The sequence below is a fragment of the Syngnathus acus genome, chromosome 20, assembly GCF_901709675.1.
Source record: "Syngnathus acus chromosome 20, fSynAcu1.2, whole genome shotgun sequence".
Lineage (NCBI taxonomy): Eukaryota > Metazoa > Chordata > Actinopteri > Syngnathiformes > Syngnathidae > Syngnathus > Syngnathus acus.
Genome location: NC_051104.1, coordinates 7,277,199 through 7,294,233, shown reverse-complemented (window position 1 = coordinate 7,294,233; position 17,035 = coordinate 7,277,199). Strand labels below are relative to the sequence as shown.

Sequence of the window (17,035 nt, the reverse complement as noted above, 5' to 3'; positions counted from 1 at the left end):
CATTAGACTAATTCATGCATTTTCAAAAGGAGCTCTCCAGCTATGCAAGTGACAAAGTCAACAAAGGGATGAACAAGCTATTTTTTGCATCTGGACTATTTTCCAACCAATCACAGCTTCTTCCACCTACTCTAACATGGCAGCAAAATAAAATGATGACACCTAATTTCAGACGTTGCATTGCTGTCTTCATGACTGGAGGCAAACATTACATCATGTCGCAGGTTGTACTTAGTTTGCACGAGAACATACTTTTCAGTTAAATGGAAGCAGAGCAGTATGAGTAATCATTTAAGAAAGTAAACAATTATGTTAAATGTGAGTAATGTGGAGAAACACTTTGCAGTCAGGGCCCATTATTTGGACTCTGTGTAATTATCGGTGCCATTTGTTGTTGTTCTTTCCGACGTAATTGGCTATTGAGCCTTATTTCAAGTGGGCTCTAACATTTCAGCCCATTCCTTGCACATTTCCATTGAGGAGTGTCGACCTAACACAGTGTCCTTTTCCTTTCCTCAACGTTCCCTTGCAGTCTACAGCAACTCTTACTCTCTGTGCTTTGTTTAACGTCCACGTCTTTACCGTGCCCTTCTGCAGGAGCTGCAGTTTGAGCGCCTGACCCGGAACTTGAGGCCGAGCGTCAGATCGTTGCCACCCAGCTAGAGAGATGCAAGCTGGGATCGGAGGCTGGCAGCATGAGCAGCATCAGGTGACCAAAAAAAAAAGCCTTTTTTTCTTTTGCATGTGTTGCCTGTCTGTTTTTGGTGCCTCTGCTATCAACAAATTACAGAATGCTTGCCAATCAATCGATTGCTTTTCTATTGTGTTGACCCATTTTTGCCTTATGCCAGTGAAAAAGGTCATTTGGCAACAAAGCTGATTTCCATAGTACCGTGTGTTATCGCTTTCCTAAGTTCTCGTGGAGGGTTTAGTTTTGAGCTTCACCATCTTAAATTACCATATGAAGTCCACCAAACTTTCTGCTGTTGAACTTCTTTTCCGACGATGCAGTTGAGGCGAGTCAGAAAATGGATGAGCAGATAAGTGTGACCTACATGCTAATGAGGCAGTTTAATGCTAACATTCAGACTATCGTGCTTGCCATCTGCTCACATTAAATCACCTTCCTCGGAACTAGAAAAATCCACATTGTGAATCAGGTTGGATTTAACTTGTTTACTTCTCAGAGTGTTCTTTGGGTGTGTGTTTTTGTTTTCGCCTCTTGTGCAAAGTCAAAGTGCCAACATTCATATGAAGGCAACGTTCCTCTGACTCCCTGCAGCAACTTATTGTACATGTACGCAAGCCTGAAAGGGGTCCAAAGAAAGACGCCCTGCGGAAAAAAAACCCCAAAACTTTGGAACTGTTTTTTAACCGCTGTTGAAAAAAAATAGTTTGAAACCAAAACAATTCTGTTGAATGGTAAACTTTCTCAACTTGTGGCATGGAACACATTTGCCTGATGCTTTAGATAATGTCTACATGAACAACCTGTGTGTGTGTTTGGGGGGGGCAGCACTAGCCTGTCTGCTGTCTCATGGTTGCGTCATCCTGTGGTAATCACACCAGATCTAGAGGATTAGATGCGCTTATGCCCGCTGGGAGCTCATTATGCCGCTGAGTCAACGTTGATCCCCGCGTTGCACTTAAACTTGTCAATGCGCGTTAACTTGTACGTGTGATGTGCGTTTGACATCCCTGTCTGCGCATCATGTGTGAATTTGTCCGGCTTTATTTCGTCTCACTGCCTTGATTGACGTTATCCTTTTATTCCGATTGTTCCCAGCACTAAGTTAGATAAGAGTGGTCTATGATATGACTGTGAATGATCAGAGGCAGTCGAATAGCTCTTGGTGAAATGCTGCTAACCTTTCTGTAACATCTATACTCATTTTCCTGTACTTCAGTAGACACTCCTTGACAGATTGCATCTAAAGATACAAATATTTTCTTTTAACCAGATAGACTGAAAGCTCAAGCTGAGCCTGCTAATGTGACTTTACATGGTATCATATCATATACATAGTGTCATCATTTACACAGTGCATGCATGTGATGCTGAGTTGGGGTTTTTGATTGAGTGTTTGAGAGCAGAGAAAACAGCTTGATTTTCATAAATTGGGGGCCTAATTTTCTGTTTTGTAATCATTCAAATTTGACAGAATTGTTAACAACTTTGCTGAGTCAACTTATACTTTTTTTTTCTTCAGGGTTTTAAAGTTTAAATAGCTTAAAACTAGACCCGAGTATTCATTTGACACTCAAGTGAGTTAGAGAGATGCAAGTTAGATTGATGTGGGGTTGTCTTTCTCTCTTTTTAGTCAAAATAAATGTGTGTGTTCTCGTCAGTCGATGTCTTCAGTCAAACAATTCAGGAATCTCCTTGGACTCCTCTACAGAATAGTTGAGTTGAAAGACTATTGTGCACGGCGGCGCTGTTGTGGGACCAGCCCTGCGAACATCTGTTCACACTGATCTGCTGGCGTGCAACACAGCAGCACCGTACAGCAAGGAAACACACATCTGCGTATAGAAAGGATATGGGCTCACGCAAGTGTGTGACACCAAACAGGGGCTAATTTATCATATTTCTAACATTAGTCGGAAGTGGCAGCCGTTGGGGAAACTCCTTGCTCCTGCTGTCTTGCGTGTGCTTGACTGGCTGTGTAGCTCTGGGCCTCTTTTTTTCTAAAAAAAAAAAAAAAGCTCAATCACATAACTCACAGTTGATTTAGCTCAGTTGGAAATGCCCCCAAAAAGATAAAAGCGCAAATGGTGCAAAGATTGGCCTGCATGACTTCACTGAGGAATAAATGCTTTCAACTCTCTTTGATGCTTACCTGGTCTGGGCAAAAAACGACTGAACTGATTTAGAGAAAACTTTGTTAAAGAATCGACGTGAGCCAAAAATACTCAAATGTCTTTTTTTTTTATGTGAATCCATATTAAGCTAAGAATGGAAACTTGCAAAAGATGATATACTGTACTTTATACTCCAGGGATAACCTGTCCGCTGTGTTCCTCGCCAATAAGATTGAACACATACGTAATACTGGAGATTAGTAAAGGAGTGCATCTAATGTGAGTGGGCTTGCTTTTTTCTTGATGTAACTTTGGTCTCAGAGGGGGAGAGATAGACAGACAACAGTTTTCCATGCTGAGGGTGGTAACGCTGCACAGAGGTAGCGGAGGAAATGGAGAAAAAAGAAAAGGAATGAGAAAAGCTAATAGATAGCTTTCATTAACCCATGGCAGCACCACAGAATGGCTTCATTGATTTATTATTAGTATTTTTTTTTGCTCTTTAGTTCTTGCTTCTTCTCCTTTTCTTCTCTCATTTTCTCCTTCATGTTGTCCTCTGACCAATGGCTCTCTAGGCTCTCCCATTCATTGCCTTTATTTTTAAATCTTACTAGATTGTTTGATATGTACATATCGTTCTATACCTGTTTCATCCTCAAAGACCCGACCACAAGTGTCTCTGACAGTATGGGTTTCTTATGTATTATTCATTCAAAGTCTGCAGGATGTCTCCTCTGCTTTTGTTGAGTCCATTTGCCTTTCACAACCGTATTTTGGATCATTCGATGAACAGATGTTATTATTGGCATGGTAATCGGTAAACAAATTAAAAATAATAATAATAAAACATATTGTCATGTATGGACTTGTTTATTCGGAAGTACATTTGTATTGTAACTTTGCCTACTAAATATTTGACTGCTTTGGGCATGTCACAGTGGTACGTACGTACGTACGTATGTGCATCATCCTGTCATTTATTTATATGCTTGAGGGTCATAGCATGTGGATTTGCTCAATACTGTCAACAGACAGATTCTGGCTTTAGGCTCCCCTTAGGTTTTAGCTGCAGACACAAATACAGAAAACAGAACCAAAAATACTAAAGAAAAACAGTGATGATTCTCTTTTTTGCACATTTTTACATAACCTGTATCCTTTCTAAAAAGTTGTGCCTGACTGCTGACTGCTTGAATTTCATGCAGGGTAATAAAAGTTTCTATAATTTATCATTGTGGAAGAAGTGACAGAAAGGAAATCGAAGGCATCTTAATAACCAGTCATGGGAACTTTGCGAAGGATACGTTACTTTTCAAAGCATCAAGGCTCAAAGTCACAAGAAGATGTGATACTGAGAAGTGTGAGGTGTAAAGTTCATGTCCTCAGGCTATAACAGCTTTTAGTTTACACATCTTCAAACTCCCCTGAGGCAAGGTCATGGAAGGTAAAAAAGTGATGGATTGTATTCATGAATGTTTGTGCTGTTGTGTGAAAAAAAAAAAAAAAAAAAAAGGGAAATCCAAATTAGTTAGTAGTCTGCGTGCACACGTGTGCTGGGGGATTCGTTATTCAAATGAGGAAGTGCCATCAAACTATGCATCAAAAGTCCCTTTCGCGACACATTTTACAAAGTCGTAGTTTGCCGCAATTTGATTTGGAAGACAACACAATAGACACAAGGCAATGGCAACAATTTGTGTTATTTTTTTTGTCAAGAAGCGGCAAAAAAGATTTGCTTGAGAAATATTTGTGTTGTTCCTGTCTCGTTCCTGTTTGCCCTATGGGAGCGATCATCCTGTCAGTCAGTGGATTTGGCAGAGCGAGGCTAGTTCTGTGCAAAGGTCATCATCATAAGATTTGTTGTTTTAACAATGCTGTAACACTAACACTATTACTTGCCGTCCTTCTTTCTCCCAGTGCAATCAAAGCATACTCTTCAAACAGAAGAAATACAGAAAAGGTCAAACGTATATGAACTGGACTAAATGAGTTCATTTCTGATTTAATGTAGTGCATACCGACAATATTCCGATTTGAACCTGCGGTTATCATTTTAGCGCTTTTTACATGCTCCTTTTTCTGTCCCTGGTCACTTTCCTATTTTTTGCCAAGACTAAAATACTATCCAATTAGATTCCTTTATCTCACTATAGCTCACTCTCCTCTCTCAACTTGGGTGATAATAGAGGGATCCATCACACCATTAGCTGCAGGCGGTTTTATAAGCTCAGCAAAACGCTGCATAGAGAGAACTCAAATTATAGGCCATAGACTTGCACCTTAAAATATGCCCCATGCTGGCATTTGTATGAATGTGTATGTGTGTGTATACGTGTATGTGTGAATGATGATAGCAGGAGTCACGCTCCCTCCTAATGACTGATGATACATTTCCAGCAGGGGAGGAGAGAAAAATGGTGGCAGGTGGGCACATCTCTCACCCGACTGCCGGGACCACTGTCTATCGTTCTGTCTGTGTCTATCTTTCTTGTTTCCTCGCACACTTTGATCTATTTGTCTCGTGAATTACATCTTTGTGCTTTGAGATCATTCCATTGGTTAAAAACAATATAAATATTTATTATTATTATTGTCAGTTTTATTTTTAGATTTAATATGGTTATTTTTATTATTTGTAGCATTGTTGTTATCAGCCGTTGCTATGAATAATGTTGTTAATATTAATATTAGAGCAAGTGTAGCAATAGTAGCAATAATGTTATGGGCAGTATTTTTTTTCCATCTGTCCCTCCATTGTCCTCGTCTTAATCAAGGTCAGGTCATGGGGACAATAGCCCAAACAGGGAAGCCCAGACGTCCCCCTCACCCAGCTCGGGTTATCCCCGGGGCCTCCTCCCTGTGGAACGTGCCTGAAACCCGAAGCCATCCTAACCGAGACACCTCATCGATGCAGAGGAGCACCTAGAGATTTTTCTGCACCTCGCTAGCAAGAATGCACTGAAATATGTGATTGGATTTTGGATGCAGGGTTTGGCTATTTGCCAAGTAAAGATTTATAAACAGTTATAATTTGGGGACATTTTTATATGCGTCCAATATATGTATAGTATAACATTTAAAGTTTCTAATTGTTTCATGACAATAATCTTTAACGCTTAGGCCACTAATCTGATAGCCATCTGCTACACTGAAAATGAATGATTTCTCCACCTAAAAGCACAGAAATAATCCGGCTCAATTTCTTAGTTGCGTTTTCCGCCCGATCTTTGTTGGGGTAGATGAATTGGGTTCTTTCCAAGATTGTCAAATGATGTCAGCGTTGTTTTGATATGACGTGCTTTGCCAAATGTTCATCTGTCTGTCATTCAAGTTGTGACTGAAGCCTGATAAATGGGCTGTGTTTATTTCTGTCAGAGTCAGCAGCTGGTGACTCCATGTCAGCGGCAAAGGAGATAGAGGCCTTTAGGGCAACAGTAGCATTGTGAGTGTGTGTTTGTGCTTTGCATGTGTGTCCCCCCACTCTGAGGGCAATTTGGAGGGGGGGAGGCTTGGTTCATTAAACATGCAAATGAATGCTTATCTTCCTCCAACACCAGATATTGGTGCAAATAGATAAGAAGCACCATAGTTGGATGCCAGAGAGGCAGACGTAGAAAAGTGAGAGGAACACTGCAAGCAAAACATTGACAGTGAATAGCAAAAATTGAAAAGAGTGCAAAAAGTACACACTTGGTGGAATGCCATTAGCCAAATTGTTTAAAAAGTAATTTCCGCTCGTAAATTATACAAGACGGCACCTGATGGCTATTCACCAACTTTAGCACGCTGGTACAAAGCAGCAACATAATTGATCAGGGTTTTTTTTTTTGCATAGTAGCAATATGTTGGTTTGCCCTGCAGACCACTGTGTTGATCCAAACCAGGTTGATAAATGTGCCAGAGATGTATAATAATAGCGTCCATTTATTTATTTATTTATGTTAACCTCATATCATAACGTGTATGGGCATCATCGACTTAACTCCTTTGGTGCTTGTGTATTGTTTGGAAAAGTCCTTTATTGTGCATTATATGGAAATAATCTGAGGAAATGCTTGTTTCTCACACAAGATCAGGAAGCTTTTAAACTATGTGTTTAAAAGCAATTCTCGCTTGTATTTTTGTGGCTGGATGCATACAGTGACATTTTCATCATCTGCGGCTGAGCGAAAAGTTTACAACCGGATTATTGAAAAGCGGATTAGAAACGGTTTTATTAGAGAGAAATAAGTGCTAGAGATGCTTTGGAGAAGAAAAATACCCCTGGTCGTCTTTTGTGATGCCACCGCAGAGTAAAACAAAAGTATGATAGTTATCACAGAACCAGAAATTAAATGTACTGAGCTTGGCTGATCAATGAATGAAATATTTACATTGCACAAAATGTATCAATTCCATCCAGAAAATCTGATTTTGTTCAATTTTGGAAGTTATACTGTAACTTTGTCTGTAACCCTACAGTTCTACAGTTTCTCCCTTAATTTGAAAGTCTAATAACTATAAGCATAGAAAAGAAGACCGAAATAGACGGAAAAACATTTGCCCTGGACCCTGACGTTTTATCCAGCACGATTACCTCTGATTCCCTGCAGGGATCCTAACACGTGAAATAAAATCAAATCAAAAGACAAGACAAATTATTTATAAGATGAATGCATTGAAAATAAAATGGTGTATCCTCTCTATTTTATTGCCTGACGAAGAATCATATCCGGGCTAGCAAGATAGTAAAGAGTGTAGATTAAGATGATAAAGTCAGCATCTTTATTCCTTTGAGCCATGGGTTGAACATCGGGCCAGAGTCCTCCCAAAGGCCATAACTGCATGCTGTGATTACACTCCTCGTAGTGACTTAGGGCCATCTCCGGATTTATCACTGTTGCAATTAGTAGCCCAGTCGCATTATAATAATTGTTACAATACTAAAATAAAATGCACATCATATATTTATTTACCTACAAGTCAATTGATTCATACGTAATATATTAGTTCTGTGCATTTTATCGTCTGGCAAACCTCTCTACCTGCTAATCATAATTGTTCTAAGAGAACAATTTTGCCATCATGATTTCCCGATGTCCTTGGCCAACCCCGGGGGGGGCAGCGAAGGCTATGTGGTTTAGATTGTCCCATGATGAGTGATTTGGTGCTGTGGTGACCTGAACTGGTCTCTCCGCTTGCTGAGGTGAGTGCGAAAACATAGATCAGAGGAAGCAAGATGTTAAAGCTTCTGTTTATCATGCTTTGTTGACATTGGAGCCTTCAGGTTACAAGTTTGGGGGAAAAAACAAACATCTGCTCTGGCCTTGTATGAATCTAGATATGATTATTTGCAAACATATTTTGTGGGTGAGTCCAGCTCTTAGCAGAGAGACAGAAAAATCAGCCTCACCCTACCCAGGTAGCTGCAGCATGTGTGTGCGCCCTCTGGGTTTTAGATGAAGTTGTTGAGTCATTGTAGTCTAGACGGATGATATACTATGGATAGCTCGACCAGCCAGTCTCTCTCACTACTTAATTAAAAGCTCCTGTCTCACGGTTTCATTGCCTGTCACATCCGATCCTTCTCATTCCATCAACTTCATACGGCTCGCAATATATTCCCACATACTGTATCCATGCAATCATATGTGTGTAGCTTTAATCAAATTTTAACACCTACACACACCTCCACTGAGTGTGTTTGGCGGTCCGCAATGTGATTGTGTCTCCAATGTTGTGAACATTTGCTGTCAAGCCAGTAGTTGCACTGGAAAAATGGGAAGCATGAAGTAATAGGTTAACAGTGAATGACAGTATTATTGTTTCTTATTGAGTAAGTCTTTTGATGGCTTGAGTGATGGATTTGATAATAGTGGTACATCCATTCATTTGCTCTGTTGGGATTCCAAATGTTACCTGTTGAGCGGCAGCGTGCACACAAGATTAAGGTACCGATATCTCTCTCTCTCTTTTTTTTTTACGCATCTTTAGCACGTCTGTCTCACAGAGAGGAATTCAGTTCTTTCTTCTCCCTCTGCTCCTCTCACAAAAATCATATTTCTCAAGCAGCTAGTTCAGGGTATAACAGCCTAGCTCCTGAAGTCATTAGGGATGGGCTCCAGTTATCCACAACCTTAATGAGGATAAATTGCATAGAATATGAAGGTGTGGGGGAAAAACGAGCTGTAGTGTTATATATATAGTGAATTTAACCCTGGTCAAAAGCAACATTTAATTTTACTTCTATGTGTCCCTAAATGTTTTTGGACGCAGATTTTTTTTAATGAGTTTTTTCTCACCTATCGGGTTTTTGAGATTGTGTCATGTTTTGTTTTTAAGTTTGACCTATAAAAAGTTGCACAGTAGGGAATTTACCATGTATAGCAAAGACATTCAGAAATAAATTACACCCGGTGATTTATTAATTGATGATATGACTCAAAACATATATTATTGATGTCCATATTATGGAAAAATATCGAAGAAAAAAAAGTGGCATTATATCGAGTAACATTTGAACAGTTTCCTACTAAATTCATATGTGACCTTTAACCGTGACATCAATGTGGAGCTACCATAGCGTTCACAAAAACCAAAGGGGTCATGAAGAGGGTCTTCTTCAGGCACATCCATCCATCCATCAAACACTTTGCCACTGTAATGGTCTTCCTCTGAAGCAAAGTACTGATAGTGATTCCCTCTAAATCATACGTTAGATTATCCCCCAGCGGCTTGAGTGATTTAGGCTGCCCTCGGCCCCTAAACCTTGGGATCCACCAAGACATCAAACCGCTGCTCTCGACTGTGAAGCCTGACCGTGGTCGCATCAAAGTGAGTGGTGCGCATGAGCGCTTCACAGCTTGCCATGTATTTTGGAGAGTGAGAACAGGCGTACCTAATTCAATATCCATGATCTTGACAAAGGTTTTGAATAGGTCACATGCAACCAGCAGGAAGTTCTTTATAAAAGTATTGAATTGAAAGTGAACGATAGATACCCTTCCCTTCTTCACAACATGGTCGTCACATTCCATATACTCTCCAGTCCGCTGAAGGATTGCTCCATGTCGAAAATGGAGATTGACAATCAGTCATAGGTGACTCCCACGGGTAGCCTGTCCGACGAACACTGATGACAAGATTGTTGAGCCCTTGCTTTCTGTTTTCTGTATTACTCAGTGGGTGTGCCATGTTGACAGCTAATACGTTTAATTTTCTGCTTTAAGACTGGCAAGACAATGTTTTTCCTGACAAACAACTCCTTTAAAACATAAATGAAATATCCAAACTTAAACTCAGCACTATTCTAAATTTCCACAGTTTTTTGGATCGAGTCAGAGTACTTTTGGCAAACAATGATTCATTGTTTGGACTTTAATTTCCGTTTGTGTTGGGCAGCACTGTACTCTTCCAGTTCATATGCAAATGTGTACTGCTAATACTAAGACTATTTAGTGAATTGTGTCCAGTTGAATTGGCCTCAATGGATCCACAAATGCATGTATCCCATATTATTATTTTCGGTTTGCATCACCTTGTAATAAAGCAATTGCGAGAAAAGGAGCTCCAGCTTGCTTGTGCTACCACGCATGCATAATTTAAACAGTGCATATGGTAAGGTTCACAGAGGCAAAAAAAAATCCATTCGGAATAGCATGGCCCAAGCATTGCAATTGAATCTTGTGATTTTGAAGACCTTAGCTGTTTTTTTTTCTTCTGCTGCCTCATCCCAAACACAATTGGAAATGACTAAAAAGGCTCAAAAATAGAAAAAGTGGGAAAAAAAAAGTCTGAAAATTGTTTTTCTCTAGTGCTGGGTTGGTGCCAGTAGGAAAATGCAGCCTTAGACTTGCAAGCCAAGTGATCAACTTGCCAAACAATATGAACACTATTTGGATGAGCACCAAATCTTAATAGATAACCACTTTATGAATATGTCCGTCATTAATTTGAATATATTAATCATTACAAATTACAGGAAGTCGCTAAGTCTTTAGCCTCTTGGAGTTCTATCATATCGTAATACAAATTTACCAGAACAGCCTGCTACATGAGATCAGGTGATACTGTAATGTACTTCAGAATCGGTGAAGCAGCATGTGGCTCATTGCCCAATATGTTCTCTCTCACATTGTTTATATTAAGATTTAATGGTCACAATGCAATACACGCTTAGCATAACGTTGTATTAATACCAAACAACTAGAAGTTTGTGAGGTGCTTGACAAAGGCTCGCCTGCGAGATGCAGCTGCACTCTGCATATATCTCAACAGAATTTTTCAGCACTAAGCTCCATTGTTTCTTTTCTTTTGTGCGTGTGTGTGGAAATGTCGCTTTTTGTTGCAGCTGTCACTCGTGCATTGAAGGTAGTTTCAGTCAAGACTTTGACAAGTTGGCTTCTTTTCCAGCCTGACCATTTGAGCTGTCAAAACTCATAAAAGTTTGTCTTAAGGCTTACTGGGAGCAAAGTTCTGCAGCACAAAAAAAAGTAGCAATAGTTTGCACGTCGACATGGACACAACACGTCTCTGTTGTACGACAATGCTTTTGTACTTAACCATCCCGAACGTACCTTTTATCTCGCGCAAAGTCACACAGGTTTGATACAAACAAAAGGTAACACACACGCAGATACACACATACGTCGCACAAAAGACAAGCTGGCAGGTTGTAGTTATCATGTCACCCTGTCATGCTGACAATGATGAAGCATTGATGATGGTTGTTATGGCAACCAACAGTGGGTGGGTATTGTCACAAACAGACAGATCTACAAATGAACCAATGCTTCTGAACCCTAAAACTGAGTTTGTCGAATTTAATGTTGTAACGGCAGATACAATATGATACAATATTGAAATAAATAATCTTCCTCATAAAAAGGCATGAAAAATAAAACACAGTTTGCTTTAAGGAAATTAAATTGTCACAGCGGCAATAGTCACACCTGATGTCATGTGTTCTATTGTATTACGATTTCATATTCATTAAAGCACTTTGTTACAGCTACAGCTGTTGTGAAAATTGTATATAAAGAAAGATGTATTCTAATGTATTTGTATTAATAATGTATGCACAACCAATACAATACAAATAAAGATAAATGCAGCGTTTAAGAGGAATTAAAAGGAACTTACATCTATAAAAAAGGAACATTTTGCAGTAGCTTTATGGTGATTAATACATATAGACAAACAGATTTGTGCTACAGTAATATTTGTACACAGTAACTGAAAGAGGGAAATACAGTATATTATTGCCAATGATAATGATGAATTATGATGTACCAATATGTGCTGTGTATGGATCAGGTATAAGCATAATACATATTTGAATACTTCAAATTGTCCATGTGAATAATAATATAATATTGATAGTAGATATGCATTAAATAGAGTATATATCAACCACTGTACATACATGGACCAAATGTTACTGTATTTATTTTAAGCGCAGCCGAGAGCGTGACGGGGGCGGTGGTGCTTCCTCTCAGCCGGAAAAGTCGGGTTCAAGCTAGCATGTCCACAGCCATCCATCCTGCTAATTCAGCAAGGTCGGCACATGATGCAGAAAGCCTTGCAGCTTCTGTTTACACTACAACTGACCTTGGCATGTCACATATGACATTTAACGACTTATGAAGGGCGTGGGTGCTGAGATTCTGAACACGCTGCATTGTTTTAAAGAAGTTCTGACTAAAAGTTTTTGAGATGCATTTTTTTTTCCAGCCTACTGTGCTCGCTGCAGAGTGTTGTAACGCATCTATTTTATGTTGCTCGCCGCCTTCAGATTCTCCAAGGTTATCTGCATTTTGTCTTTTCATGTGTTTTTTTGTGCTGGTGCCACATTCTCAAAACATTTTTTTCTAAAAGTGAAGGAAAGAAGCTTTGCTTGTGACATAGTACACACATTTTACCAGACCTCACAACGACATAAATTCAATTCAAATATAAATGTGTAGTTTTAGTTGTGATGTTTGATTAGATTAGCAGAGTGCGTTGTGAAATGTAGTAAGTGTGCAGTTATGTAAAGCGTCTCTTCATAACTGGATTCCTATTTAAGAAAGTGGCAGCCTGTTGGGGTTCAAGTGTTGCGGTATTCCGAGCGGGCAAAGTAGAATGATGCTGCTGTACTTTCGTGTTTGTCAGCCTTGTCTCAACTCTCGAGATAGTTTTTTCTTGCTTGTTTTCTTACTGCTTAATCCATCTGTTACTAATGACTTACTTTTTATAAAGTAATGCAAGTCATTATTATAGGTTATATAGAAAAATAAATGACATATGAACTTACAATTGTAGCATATACAGTGAAATACATTTGGTTATTCAAACATTTTCATCGGTCTGGGAACTAAAATGGCGGATTGTCTGCTAATGTATCATAGCTAATGATGATTTAAATGGAAAATTTACTCGTCTGCATTTTCCTCTCACAGTATTCATGTTTATATTCAAAGATTTCATCCTTTTTATGATGAATAAATAATCCTGGATTTCTAAGGACTCTGCACCAGACATGAATTTCTGCTTCTCTTTATAACAAAGTCATGTTTATGCTTTTCTTGCAGCTCGGCTGATGAACAGTTTCGTTGGAACGCTCAAGGTAACTAACATTTACCGCTTCACCACTTTTTTCTTTTACATTTGCTGCTCTTTGTTTGATTCAAAGTATCATTGATTGTGTTGTACTTTCTCAGCGGATGGACAAAAGGATATTGAGGATGAGTTGACCACAGGTTTGGAGTTGGTGGATTCCTGCATCCGTTCCCTCCAGGAGTCAGGAATCCTTGATGGTGTGGAAAGTGAGTGTGTTATCGACAAAATGTTGTTTGTGCATCCCCAAGGATTTCTGTGTGTGTGTGTTTGTTTTCAGATAATAAGAGTGAATTTAAAAAGAGCCTGATTGAACTTTAATTATTTCCCATGTTGCTCTCTTGACATTCCGCAAAGCAAACCTGCAAACCAAAACAAAGCACAGTTCGAGCCAAAAAACACTAGAGAACTCATTTGAATTTTTACTTTTTGTATTTACTCTCAAATAGTTCATTTGTAGATAACAAACATTGTTTCATTTTTTTTTTTAAATCCTAAATTGCGTAAAATTTAAAAGATCAAGGTCTCCTTATCGATAAGTGGTTTTCACATTTCCACTATGATAAGGCATTTTTGCAGAATTAGGAAAAACAAGAAGCACTTGCGCTTTAGCTTCAAATGTTTGATTTGGTCAAAAGAAGAAACCGCAATGTTGTGAGCTCGAAACTTTAAAATACACCATAGATATTCTGTGGAACTCGACTTCCTATTCGCGAGCACTTATGCTAATTTGGTAATGATAGCAGAGGGTACAGCTTGGTGTGACATATTTTCATTTCTGGTTTATTCCGATAAGAAAGTGTAAGTACACGCAATGTAGCGAGAGCAGATTTGAAACATATGCTTGGTGGAAATACTGCTTTGTGAAAGAGAATGCTTTTGTGATAGCTCCCATTGTGATGCTCCTGCTGTTCTTCAAATGCACATATCCCGCAAGCATCTCGCTCCATGTGTGGGTGCTGATGAATTCAATTCATCGTGTGGTATGATGGAAGAAGAAAAAAAATGTCACATTTTCTCCATGTGTCTATTCATAGTTATCTTAGATATCTTTAATCACACACACGTTTCATTTCGTAGCGTTAGAATGCAATGATAAGCGCATGCAAACACACACACACACTATTAATCCTAAATGCAAGTCACACACACACACATTCACCTTCAGTTCCACAACTGGGCTCCAAACTACCCATCGCCAACCCACTTTGCAGGAATTTTGGAACAAACATGTACACTGTACATATATTTTTCTTCACACGGGTAACAACAAAGCTCTCTTTGACGGTTTCGGAGCTCCGATTCACACAAAGTCGTGGTTAATAATTCATGACAAGCAAGGGATTGCATGGGGATGGGATAAGACAAGTGTTTTGTGAAGGCAAGAAGCCGAGGAGGTTGAACTCGGTTTTCGGGGAGAAAGTCGTCGGATGATAGAGACTGAGAAATAAGACTACATTGTTTTTCTGGGGTACTACACGCTCATGGTAGGCTTGAAGAGGGACTTGTATTCATTGTTTGTTTCGTATTGTGGTCATGGTTCATTGATTCTGGAGTTGATTTGGAGAGGCAAATGAACTCTTGAGTACCTGTGTACCAAGGCGAAGCTTTAGAATAATTCAGAATGGATTTCAAACAAAAAAGGACTCTAATTAAAAAAAGAATAATTGTACAATTTCCTTCTAAATATTTATGAGAACCTATTTTACCAAAACGTCCTGTGTATTCTGAGCTAAGCACTGCACCACCGTGTTAGCCCTTTTTTTGTCTTTAATCATTTCATTAATGTGGTGCATCCACCATGAGAGCTGTAATTAGGCACATCACAGGCATATCAGTCTTTTGTCAGAAATGCAAAGAGACAGCAAAGGAGTAAAAATAGTCACTTATGAAATAGAGATGAGAAATGGGAGCACAAGTCACAGACCTAACTGCCCTTGAATAAAACACAATGTGATATCAACACAAATGCACTCATCCACACCACTGGCTATTGAGAGGTTTGATAACGGTGACCTATTTAATCCCACTCGCATTTTCAAATCCACTCGCTGGCCAGTCATTTGATTCAGTTAGGTAAGCAAAATGTTAAAAATACTTGTGTGGAGTAAAGCAGAATTTTCATTCAATTTGTTTACTATAGAAAAATAGGTCATGCAGGTGAATTGTCGATGTGTTTGTTTTTGGTTTTAGTTTGTTAGTGTGCCTTAAAAATAAAGCAGAGTATGATTTTTTTACTTTTATTAATGTTTTAGAATTGTTAGTCTAAAGGAATTATCAAATAATTGAGACTACCGAGGAGCCCGGGGCACAAAGTGAGTAAAAGTAGCTTCAAAAAAGTTGCTTATTCTCGATTCCTCGCCAAAGTCTAACATCCGTGCATTGTGCAAAGAGTTCAAATGGAGGTTTATTCAAGTGGAAGGCGCCAGGTAACTTCCAACACGTTTCAGCGAGGAAACGTATGGAGTTGTTCTGTCGAATACAACTTCTTTTCAGCCGTCCTCCTCCTCCTCCTTCCATGTTCTCTGTTTCTTTTTCCCTCTGCTAATAAATTATGTATGCCATCTCCAACTCACTGAGTGCTGCACTGCTGCACGATCTGCTCTAAATTGTGCTCTCTCTCCCTTTCTCTCTCTCCCTCGCTTCCCCATTTCACTCTTTGCCTCTCAATCACTCCCCCTTCATCCCCGGCTACTCTTTGAATCTCTCCCTGTCTTTTCTCTCCTTACATACATGCATACACGCACGCTCGCATCGCATGACAAACTCAACCCCCCACCCAACCGACTCCCGTGTGTGTCCGTAGACCGGCGCTCCTCTCCCAGAGTTCCTTGCAGCTCACTCACCCCGGAGGCTTCGCTCCAGTACTCTGCCAGCTACCATAGCAACCAGACCCTCGCCCTTAGCGACAACATCTCCGCAGCAATCTCCTCAGCGCAGCGGGCAGGTTGGAGGAGCCGTGCACAGCTATAACCAGGTAGGAGATGCTGAAAACCTGAGCAGTCAAAACACATCATCATTTTAACTTGCTGTTTACTTTTTTAGTAGTTTAGAGCACTTGACGGATTCATTTGAACATCCTGCATCGAGTTTTACGACAAGATGTTTTTATGGTAGCTCTCGTCACTCTTCATCTTTTGCTGGCTTTTATTCCGCATCAAACATCGCAACGCATCTCGTGCGTTCCCGTCATGCATTAATGAAGAGGTTCAGAGCTGGCATTTCCAACATGGTTAAAGCTGTTATTAAGGAGACGCGTAATAAGCTGTTCAACCACACACACACACACACACACACACAATTAAGAGCAATCAAAAGCACCCCAGTGAGTGTTGTGTTTATGAGGACCTGAGAAATAAAGATGCGTGGAATCCACATCATATCACAGCAGTGTGTTAATGAAGAGTAATTCATCACGTCAACATTTCCAAGGTGATGCATGATGGCTATAAAAGTGCTTATTTCGCCCACCAGGGGCGTCGCAAACAGACGCTCAAATGCCTGCTGGTCATTAATAACTGCAGTATTTGGGCCTTAAGTTATTATTTTTTTAGGTTTCCAGGGTTTTGAAGATGACATGATTCCATATTATTTATTGTCATATTTGTGCCGTGGGAGTGCTTCTTTCTTCACCTCCTTCTTGTCCCACCATTGTTCT

At 39.6% G+C, this 17,035-nt stretch overlaps 1 protein-coding gene across 1 annotated transcript in view; it reads left to right on the top strand.

Annotated features, from left to right (window-relative positions):
• Positions 1-17,035, top strand: part of ctnnd2a (catenin (cadherin-associated protein), delta 2a) — a 124,277-nt gene that overhangs the window by 37,767 nt on the left and 69,475 nt on the right. The window contains 7 exon segments of the mRNA XM_037279440.1: positions 598-619; positions 622-709; positions 13,353-13,387; positions 13,482-13,590; positions 16,184-16,219; positions 16,221-16,302; positions 16,304-16,354. Coding sequence (XP_037135335.1) covers positions 598-619; positions 622-709; positions 13,353-13,387; positions 13,482-13,590; positions 16,184-16,219; positions 16,221-16,302; positions 16,304-16,354 — 423 coding nt within the window.